This window comes from Orbicella faveolata, unplaced genomic scaffold (genome assembly GCF_042242905.1).
Source record: "Orbicella faveolata isolate gen_17 unplaced genomic scaffold, um_ofav_v1 contig_12, whole genome shotgun sequence".
Lineage (NCBI taxonomy): Eukaryota > Metazoa > Cnidaria > Anthozoa > Scleractinia > Merulinidae > Orbicella > Orbicella faveolata.
In genome coordinates, this window is record NW_028301539.1 from 5,288,347 (window position 1) to 5,298,978 (window position 10,632).

The following is a 10,632-nucleotide window of genomic DNA, read 5'->3' on the forward strand; positions in this document are numbered from 1 at the left end:
AACCCATTTATATGGTCACCAACAGGGGTTGAAAATTTGACCATATTAACAGGGTAGGGTCAAGTTTCATGACTGGCCTAAACTGAGTGACATATTCACAGATATATCACAATTGCACTTGTAAACAACTGTTCTTTAATATGCATCCAGAATGCAGATATAATTTGTAAAAATATTGAAACTTCAATTAGTATATACAATATTAACAATAGATTGATAAACATGTTTGTTTGAGTAGCCGTATGAATGGGGTAAAATTCTAAAGGAATATACAGGTTGGGATTTCAGAATGTGGTTGTTGGCCGTATTAACGAGGTGATCACATTAACAGGGTTTTCTTACAAGAAAATGTATGGGTGTTTTGCTGGCAAAAGAAAAAATGGCCGTAATAATGAGGTAACTGTATTAACAAGGTGACTGTAAGGCAGGGTTCTACTGTATATTTCAAACACAAAAGACCATGTTTGACTACATTTACATTTTTTGGATGAACTTTGTAGTGTTTGAAAATATGGTGAAACACTATCTTTCATGTCTGTGGTATCTTCTCCATTCAAACATTTACTATCGACAAAACAGAGAAATAAAATTTGTAAAACTATGCATACAAGATCATACATCACAGTCAGGAGTTTGAGAAGTGAAATTGAAAAATCTCCAATAGTCTTTCAAGTAAATTACAAAATGAAATATACCCTAATTCTGTACACTGACAAAGAACTGCATTGAACATTTTATTGCAAAGTAGCTACATTATAATGCAGCTTTACTAATGAAAATTAATTACAGTCGCAAAATTCACTACATGCGCATATTACATTGAATATCCTGAAGTGCGTCATACAAGTTCAATTTTCAAAACTCTGTGGAACAACAAGGCAAGTTCTATCTATAAAATAAATACTTGTGAAATACTTACAAGTACAGGTTTCTTATGTTCACAAATTCTACTCTAATAGAAACATGAACTGTTTCTGTCTTTTAAAATCCTTCAAATAGCAAGAAAATTGTTTTACAGTGACGCTCAAGTAGTAAATAACAGTTACTTCCTCTGATAACAACAAAAGGTAAACCCTAGAAAAATTTACAGACTTGAGAAAATATGGGTGTTAACTTAAATACCTGTGTACACTGGGAAACAAATAAAAGAAATACAATGTTCTGGTAAAAAACAAACAAAAAAAAACTTCCTACAGTCAATATTCAGATTTTCCTGTGTTGTCAACATGCGATTTCTTTTAGTGTGAAATTATAAACCAGTTTGATTTTTATTCTTCCTTGTATCACATCATGGTTAAATTAATACAAGACAATGGTCACTAAAAGCCAAACTGATTTAAAAAAACTTAAACCAAGGACAAATATAAACCACTTGTAAAGAAACCAAAACTTGAATGTTTAAAAGCATTACAACTAACTTGTCAACTTAACTCAGCTACAATGATAACATTCCATTAAAATGCTATATTTTGAGCGCTGATAAAAGTCACGCAGACCTCTCAACAAAAAAAGCTCAATTAACAATAGAAACTGCGATGTCTTGGCCTGCTAAGCCCTTATGTCTACATACAAATTCTCCTTACTAGACTCTACATTTCTTGTAGTGTTATTTGGAAGAATTCGGACAACTATCTGTACTAGTTTTGGCTTAATGGTTTGCAATCATCGAGCCCACTGACAAATTTGCAAAGTAAATTGACTAAAACTTTGTGATGTTAACATAAATTATTTCCAGCCAGTGCAGTCATTTCAGGTGAGACCTTTGCTGTGTGTCAGGTGGGCTCTCAACATACTCAGCGATCTGCCATTATTAGCACAAATGCTATAATGGATAACGCTACTGTAGACCATCCCCCGCCGTATGACCAGCTGAAGAACACATCAGATTGCCAGTTATGGAATGTATAGACCAGCAAGGCAATAATCACCGCAATTGCTGAAAGCAAGAACAAAACAAGCAAAATAAAGCTCAGTTGTAACTATAATAATTGCCTTTTATTAATACCATTCTTAAGATTGGTCTTAGTTAGTTGGTCTCAAGTTATTGCAGTTCAAACTAACGTCAAATATTCTTTTCCCTAAAAAGGGGATCCAAAAAGACAAAAGGGTCAATGCAAAGCAGAATTGGCTCTTTCACCTTGATTGTATGTCAAAGTACAACTTACAACTACAGTTTACCACCTAATCCATGCTTTAGCATGTATCATTGAGTTATGATGTGTTCTTCTCATTTCATTGACGATTTTAATTACTGTACTGAAAAAGCAGCTCTATACTGTAGCTGCTATGATCTCTGAGCTAATGCATTTTACATTGGACATGCAAACCATTAGCCTGCCAACACAGACAGATTGCTGGCCTTTGTTTTGACACGTCGTAGAAAACTTTTTAGGTGATGTGAAACAAAAGCTGCAAATCTGTCTGTGTTCACAGGCTAACAAACCATCTACTTGAAGAGTAGAATACTAAATTGAGTCTGACAAATAAAACCTTTAGTACCTGCAGCAACAAAAAGTCCTCCAATAAAAAATGAGGGGAATGGATGTCCTTTTCGACATGCAGTAGTCACAATGGTAAAGACAAAAGCAAATAAATGGCAAATCAGGCCAATGATCATGAGGGCAATCGTTGCTGCATTCCAATCTGAAAATAATCAACATCGTTACAAGTACTTATGCTGGTGTTATAAATAAAACTTATTCAGCACCAGAGAGGTACCCATAACAGAACTTTGGATAGTAATAATCTAGCATAAGCCAGTCTTTGATAGTAATAATCTAGCATGAGCCAGTCTCAAAGATTGTTAACAAAATTTAACAGAATGTGGTTGAGACTCTTCAGAGAGGAACAAATATTTGCCAGGAATCAGAAGAAGTTGCCAACAATATTGGCACATTCTTGAAAACATTTCCTTGGAAACTAGTAAAGATTGATCAGTACATTACAAAAAAGTACAAAGAACATTTTTACATTAAAAAAATCTGGATGGATGCTTCTAGGAATTTCTTCAGATTTTTCACAACCCCACAAGTAACTAGACCCCTTTAATTTATCAAGTAAAAAGTTTCTCTAAGTCTTTCCATAAAGGATGGTGCTCCCTTACTGACAGAGCAATCTAGTCAATGAACTAAGAACGTAACTGGAGACAAAAATCTTGCTATTAATTAAGCATGCATCTTGATAATTTTTTGCTATCTTGAAAAAAACTAGTTGAAGGAAAGGGAACAAATCACACCAGGAAAATTCCCTGACATGTTAACACAATTGACACAATTTATGCATGTAAATGTTCCTGATTGATGGCAATTATTGTTTTGTTTTGACTGTCAAACTTATGTCTCTAAGCATCTGTGCATTGTTTGAATTACAATGTTGAACAGATACAAACGTTTCCAAAAATAGAACATCAACTGCAATTTTTCCTTAAGAGAGCTTACTTCTCATACAAAATGAGCAAACTTTTAGGTGAATTTTATACTAGCTTATGATTAAATGTGACAGCAAAGACTACCTTTTATATGTATGTGTAGCTTGAGGATTCACACACTCAAACAAATATTTAATAATACCAGGCTTTTACACTGACTACTAACAAACAAGCATAAAAACAAATATATACCTAATGTGGCAGTTACGGGAATTTATTATTCTTTTAGATACCTCAAAGTTGAACCAGGGGGCCTTGTGCAAAACACATTACAGCATGCTATTTGTCATTCAAGGTTTAAATGAAAAAATAGTTTGGTACTGTAAAACTTTTGGATACAACTATTCAACTATTCTTCAGTTTTCAAAGGTCGTCAAAACTTTCAAATTACAATGGGATAAAATCCATGGCACATTAGTTTATTGTTAAGAAACTAATCATTGGAATTTCGTACATGGAGCATTCTAGAATGTATAACTCATACTCCAGGTGTGAAGCAATATAACAAAAGGTGTCTGCAATAATTAAATCTGATGTTTTACACAAAAAACTCTAGTTTGATGATGTAGATCATTTATGTAATACTAGAAGCTTACACATTGGTAAAGGACAACTATAAAATATCATGGATCAGAAATGTTTCAAACTATTAGAGTTCTTATTAATGATAAATTAATAATGGTGTACGAGAACATACATACACCTCAATTTAATTTTGTATCAGGCTTTTAGGAATCATCAATCACTTTTGACGATAGATATCAGAATGTAAAAGTTAGGAAAAAAGTTGTTTGATGAAGTTTATTTAACTTGATATATTATTTACACATTCAAGAGTTTATAAACAAACTTTGCCCCATTGCTAAGTCTGAAATCAGTCATCTGCCAGATAATTCTGCCAAATTAGATCTAAGCTTAAGTACTTTCATGTACTTGATTTTCAAAAATGTACCTGGTCTTCCTAACTCGTGCAAGTCAGTGCATCTGTCAACTGCCAGAACAGTGCCATTGATTGTAGTTTCAGAACAAGTTTGAAACAAGCCTTCATGATGATATTGAACTCCTTCAATTTCTTTATCTTCCTTCCACCATACTCGCCAAAAGTCCGTGGCGAGTGCCAAAATTCCCAGTAGAATTGCTGCTAAACAGCTTACAAAACTTGTTATCACCTTGATCATTGTTTTCTAGCGGCTTTCGTACTCTCAAAGTTTCGCTATATTGCTGCGTCGCTGGGTGTGTCAATTAATTTGCGAGGAATTTGCTGCTGGCTTCATTGAAATGCATGCTTGCCATTTATGCTCGCTTCACTTCACCCGTAACAATATTTTACGTATGATTTTAGAACTTGCGGTGCGATGGTTCACTGACTACAGTGACTACATAACCTTTACAAATTATCTAAGAGAAATCGAGTGAAATAAAACGTGAGATAAGTTCGCTGTGTTCATCGATTTTCTATTTTGAAATGCAGAGAACGTAAGTCTTATGCCTGCTCTAAACAACAGAGCGCTTTACAGCTCCGCGGTAGGCCAAAGCTGTATCACGCCTATAAACTTATATTTTACAAGAATAACCACATCCAAAAGTCACAACATAAATAACTTGCCTGCCTTCACGTCTAGATAGTCCCCTTCACAACCATCTTGTATGAGTTCGTCAGTGATGTTGTCCCTGGCTTCATAGCAGTGATAGAAGAGTCCTCTGTAGTGTGTGATGTTTTGATTGCCAGAAATTATCACCCACTGAAGCCAGTACGTCGTGGCCAGGCTCAAAATGATCATCACCATCGCTGCAAAAGAGCAGACGATGGCTGTGATAACCTTGATCATGATTTCACCTTAGTTTTTGAAGACAGACGGATGGAATAATATCAACTTCACCGTTCAGTGAGTGGTAAGTCGGTTTTCGAAAGCCGCCGTAAACTAACTCGCGCAAGGTTTTATGGGTATGAGTGCCTGACGACACGCGGGTACCCACGCGGGTTAACGGGTTTCTCGAGGGCTCCAAAGGTGGCGGGATGGGGTGGGGCTGGGGAAGGGGAGCACAGCCTTTGTTCGACAGCGGAAGTGGGTTAGGAAGGCGCTCGGTTTGTCAGGAACCCTGAGTCAGGGAGCAATGTTAAAAAGGTCCCGTTATCTTATTTTATGCCATATGTTCCTTTCCCTTTTATGGTTTGTTTTCAATTTCACAGGTTATTTAAATTCCCACGCCACCTTCACTTTATTTCGACTTTCTTTGGACTCGTCACGTGGAAGCAAAGATTGCGTGACGAGATCAAAGAACCTCTGCGTGGGAGGTTCACGTGTTTTTTTCACTGATAAATAACGGTGACATCATTTGTTGAACCAAGATTGAGCTTGAATAGTTTAGAAGGTTCTATCGCGTTCTAAAAAAAGGTGTCCTCAATCATTCAAACAAGAAGAAAGTTTTGGTAAGTTATGAGTGCAAAACAGTACACTCTAATTTCAATTTTATAAAAGTTATTTGCCTTCGATTGTAAAAAGACTAAAAATGAGATGTGTTAGGCCCCCTACCAGTTGGATGGGTTTGAAGTTTGTCAAATTAAAAAGCATCTGCAATGACAAACGTCAGACAAACTAAAACGTCTTATCATTCCGACTTTTCGCTGAGTTCAGTTTTTTTCACTTCACTTTTTCTCTGTTTTTAAAAAAGTTAGACTGTTTGGGTCATGCAGGTTTCCCAAAGGTACTTATCTGCATACGTGATTCTGTGAAATTCGTTGACCTTTTCGTAGTCACACTCGATGACCGGGCTGTATCAATAACATAAAAACTTGGATTTGATTGGTCAATTTTCGTTATGTAGCAAGGTCGTATAAATTCAAGCGACCTACACTGTGTCTGTCTTTTTATTTGCTTGCACACCATGGTTAGCAAATCGAGTTCCTTGCAAACGTCTTCAGCAGAATGGACGGGCAAATTGAACACCGATGAAAAGGTTAGGGCTTATATTTAAAAGCTTGTAGTTCCTAGTAAATTTGCCAAAAATCGGCTTCGGAAATTCAAACCGGTAGCTCGCTCACTGTCCACTACCCCTGACTCATATCAGAAGTCCTACGTGCGGAAATTTAAATTCTACCAAGTGATTTTAATGTGAAATATGATTTAAGTCGATGGTTATCATTCAGTCAATACCGTGAGCCAAAGGAAAAAAACAGCAACAACAACAAAATGGTGTTGCGTTTACAAGTGTTAATAATCTTTAGGTATTGCGACACAACTTACTCGGAACGAGGAATTAATTAACTTAGTACAATTCCGGTCACCAACGGGCCACAAAAATGTGGTGGCCGTTTTAAAGGGGTTCTTTAAATAAGAAAATGACTGACTGAGCTTTTGTTCGGGCCAGAACAAAGTGGCCGTAATATTAACGTGGTGGTCGAAAGGCGGGTTCCACTGTACAACTTGCTTCGCAGAAGATTGCGATCGATTCGTGTTCAGTCTGTACAAATGTGATGGGTATTTGTACTTCACGTAAAATAATTAACGACTCATGAGCGTCCGCGATGAACAGCTTGAGAACTTCTCGCGACACTTTCAGCCGCCCTCGTCTGGTTGTTGGAGTTAATGAGCGGCCGGCCAGTTAAAATTCGACCCAAATTCAGGCTGTCAAGTTCCAGAAATGAAATCGTATCACAGCGATGTCGGAGTATTTTCATATCACCGAATAAAGAGACTTGAGCTGGACAGGGGTAAAGAGCTGTTTCTATCAGCTCATACTGAGCCCATCTTAAAAGTTTATATCAACTGACTCAGACGAAAAATATATATTATTAAATATCCACAGTACAGGGAAGAAGTCTTTCACTGAAAATTCGCTCCGCATTCCTACACTCTCTCTCTCTTTCCTCAGGAAGATTTTGCATTTTAAGATTAGGTTAAGGTGTACGTGAAATTATTTTTTAATGTATTTGCCATCAGTCAATAATTTCCAGCAGTGCCTATCACCCTCCCCCCAGGGGCAATATCACGTCTTAATTGTGGAGGGTGGGACAATTTGAACTTCTATGTTGTCACCAGTGAGGAGATAAATGGAGATGTAAGCAAAAACAACAAAGTGAATGAGACTTTTTCATTGTGAGTTATTAAATTTTGAGCATTGTCAGTTTCTGGATGAGCCAGGGGTGGGACATTTGCCTTCTTTTTTGCACTCACCCCAGGGCATTTAACCTACTTATTTGTCCCCACCCCAGTAGCCTGCAAACACAGACAGACTTTCTGCTTTTGTTTCATTCTGTCTGTGTTCAGGGGCTACCACCCCAGGGAATTTGCTACTGTTTTAAAAATGGGCTAGGTTTGCCCAGTTGGAGGTGGGCACTACTGGAATTGACTCTTGCATAACATGTTTTCTGACTCAGAATTTTTCTTTGTCCCATGCTCGTGTTATGTTGATTAATTCACCTTCACATTTCATTACCAAGCTTAAAATTCACCATCTTTATTAACTTATGTTTTCTGTTAATTATTTAGATGGGCCGTTTTGGAACACTCTCCTTGAGTCTTCAGGAAAGCAGTGACTCTGTCAAGGTTCCCATTTTGAAAGCGGCTGAACTTGGAGAAAGATGGCCAGTTCTACTGTGGTTCTACTTGAAGACATTAGGACTTTATCATTCTGGTAATTATGACGACAATAGCATGCTCCTTTTATATTTATAATTTATGCATGCCTGGACACTTGAACTCTGGTCAGCTCTCATAGCACTGACAATATGCTGACTATAACTTGGATTTGCCACTCATCAGCACTGTGAATCAAAGTAAACTGTGTTTAACCCAAGAAAATACAATTATACAGTGAAGTATATTGATCAGGCCTCAATAGACCTTGAATTCTTCAATTCAGGACTTAACACTATATTTAAGGGACAATATCCTCCTGATTGTGTTTTAATTTATGAATAAATGGCCAGCAGCATGGTAATATGAAATTGCTTTAATACTGTATCTTGCAATAGAAAGAAAAAAAATTGTCAAAAGTGGTGAAAGCAAAGAAATATCATCCAAAAAGAATACAAAAGAAAGTCTGACATAAAGATTCAAAATTTCATCATTCAGAGTCTTATCAAAGTGATGAACTATATCCTTGTAATCCGCAAATGTTCTGTTCTTCTGTAGAAGTATTTATTTGTATTACTTGGTGGCATCAGTGATAATACACTGTATTATGGAAATTTATGAAAAAGGAAATTAGATTATCAACCAAAAAGACACTGTCCTTTTAAAATGACCATCGTATATTTCAGTAATAACCCAATGTAACATGCCATTGTTATTCCATCCTCATAGATGAGGAATCATTAAGGACTTCCTAAAATGTCTGGAGACTACACACTTTCTTTCAGGCACACAGTCAAATAGGTTTCATTTTCATAATCTATATACTATTTATTTATTTATTTTTTCTTGTTTTGGTATAGGTCGCCTCGTTCGCCCCAAACTGTGCAGCAGATGTGACCGCTCATCAAAGAAACGGCATGCATTTTACTACACTGAAAATCAGTGCAAAGTGTGCGACAGCCTGATGTGGGATCACAGGGGCGTACCGACTGCCTTCACAGATAACGACATCGGGTCATCATTCTTCAATCATTGTGGAAGTGGTTTTCTGTCGCTGATTTGGCTTCTTCTCATCAGTGGTGTCACATTAGCAAACATCATACTGTTAATAACTCGCTACCATGATGCAGACTGTGACATAGTCCACGTGCTCTCCTGGATTGGCATGAAACTCTTGCTGTACATTGGCCCATTTACGTGCCTCATTTCTGTTGTCCACACCACATGGCCGACAGTGTTCATGGGAAGTTGGTCAAATGCCTTGGCAGTGGAGTTTCTTGTTCACAGGATGCGATTTGTCAACATGAAGAACAAGCAGTTTGCTGGTTACGCTCTCTTCCTAGGAAGCCTTGCTATAATGTGCACACAATGCCTCAAGATAGTGGCACCTTATTTTGACCCAGTGCTTGTGTCACCCATCTCTGCTAATGCCTCTTTGTCTGGACTGACTACTCTTGTTCCTCTTCACTTTTTTGTCGTCATAGAGGGCTACATCAATTTTGGTGGATTCTGTTACTTAGTGTACCTTTTGCGTTGCAGCTATGAGTCAGAGATTCGACTTATCACAAAGTTTCTGCATGACAACATTGGAGACATTGACTTGTGTAGAGCTCGCCTGGCAGAGGCATTTGATGCTTATCATATATTCCGAGAATTTGCCTCAGGCTGGATTGCCTTGAACCTAATTTTAAGCACAGTTTGCCTTCTTCTTGAGTTGCACATGTGGATTGTCAAAACTGCACCACTGGCGTTTTTTCAGTATGAGCACTCGTTCTTGTTATTCTTCTTTTTACTGCTGCCAATCGTCTCCCTGGGTAACGTTGATGTGGATTATCTGTGGAATCGACTGGTCCGTCAAGTCAGTCGTCAACGCTTCTCAGAACAAGAAAAATCCTGGGATAAACTGATGCAGTTCCTTCAAGAGCAGCGTGCGGGGACCCGTCCATGGCAAGCAGTACTGGCATTCTTCTTGTCGGCAATTGCCATCTTCTCAGCAATCCAGTTCAGATTGTGGTCTAATAACCAGAGGGTTGTTCACATCTATACCACGACAAATGGTACTTTATCACTGATGCAGAAGTTTCATTACAACTGACCACGTAATGCAACTGTTAGTTAGTGAGGAAAACGTGGACCTGACAAGCTTGTAATCAAGGCCAGGAGGTGATTCTAAAGATGAATCGGTGGGACATTTTAGAACAGGTGACCATGTGATTGGTGATGATTGAGAAAATAGCTTTCAGTAGTAAAAACTGAGTTATTTGACTGTGGTTTTGTGAAACTAACAATGAATCACAATAAGCCTTGCTACAAATCATTTGTAGTGAAGTCTCTTGTGGCTTGTTCCATTGCAGACTTGAAAGAGTCATATTTTAATTTATCGCTCCATGTCGTTCTTTCAAGGAAGTCACAGTGAGCCAATTAATGTCGTGGGATTGATTTCTGACAAACCAAAGCATAACATGCATTTTTTGTAATTCAAAAAAATATGTTAACTGTGCTTTAATCGGATGGACATATTAAGGATGTATCAGTCACAAGCATTTGAACTTGTTGTCTTTTGTATATCCTACATTTATTAAAGAAAAAAAAAAAAAAAAAAAAAAAAACAGCAAACAAACAGAGAAC

The 10,632-nt window shown here is 37.4% G+C and overlaps 2 protein-coding genes across 3 annotated transcripts; one reads left to right on the plus strand and one right to left on the minus strand.

Annotated features, from left to right (window-relative positions):
- Window positions 1-721: 721 nt before the first annotated feature.
- Window positions 722-5,363, minus strand: LOC110063593 (claudin domain-containing protein 2-like). Of its 2 annotated transcripts, none has more exons than XM_020770587.2 (3): window positions 5,034-5,363; window positions 2,500-2,643; window positions 722-1,936 (listed from the first exon to the last, which is right to left on the minus strand). In XM_020770587.2, the coding sequence occupies exons 1-3, from the start codon at window positions 5,254-5,256 to the stop codon at window positions 1,794-1,796; spliced, it is 510 nt and encodes a 169-aa protein (XP_020626246.1). In that variant the 5' UTR covers window positions 5,257-5,363; the 3' UTR covers window positions 722-1,793. The 2 variants fall into 2 exon arrangements, with proteins under 2 accessions (XP_020626246.1, XP_020626245.1); XM_020770586.2 differs by lacking the exon at window positions 5,034-5,363 and adding an exon at window positions 4,380-5,018.
- Window positions 5,364-6,261: 898 nt separating this feature from the next.
- On the plus strand, window positions 6,262-10,631 carry LOC110063592 (uncharacterized). Its single transcript, XM_020770585.2, has 3 exons — window positions 6,262-6,385; window positions 7,918-8,062; window positions 8,865-10,631. The coding sequence occupies exons 1-3, from the start codon at window positions 6,314-6,316 to the stop codon at window positions 10,097-10,099; spliced, it is 1,452 nt and encodes a 483-aa protein (XP_020626244.2). The 5' UTR covers window positions 6,262-6,313; the 3' UTR covers window positions 10,100-10,631.
- Window position 10,632: the final 1 nt, after the last annotated feature.

Coding starts and splice junctions, on each gene's coding strand:
- LOC110063593 (XM_020770586.2), bottom strand. CDS start 4,605: ATGATCAAGGTGATAACAAGTTTTGTAAGCTGTTTAGCAGCAATTCTA. Junction 2,644..4,379: donor GCACGAGTTAGGAAGACCAG/GTACATTTTTGA, acceptor GATTATTTTCAG/ATTGGAATGCAGCAACGATT. Junction 1,937..2,499: donor AGGACTTTTTGTTGCTGCAG/GTACTAAAGGTT, acceptor TCTTGCTTTCAG/CAATTGCGGTGATTATTGCC.
- LOC110063592 (XM_020770585.2), top strand. CDS start 6,314: ATGGTTAGCAAATCGAGTTCCTTGCAAACGTCTTCAGCAGAATGGACG. Junction 6,386..7,917: donor AATTGAACACCGATGAAAAG/GTTAGGGCTTAT, acceptor TTAATTATTTAG/ATGGGCCGTTTTGGAACACT. Junction 8,063..8,864: donor ATTAGGACTTTATCATTCTG/GTAATTATGACG, acceptor GTTTTGGTATAG/GTCGCCTCGTTCGCCCCAAA.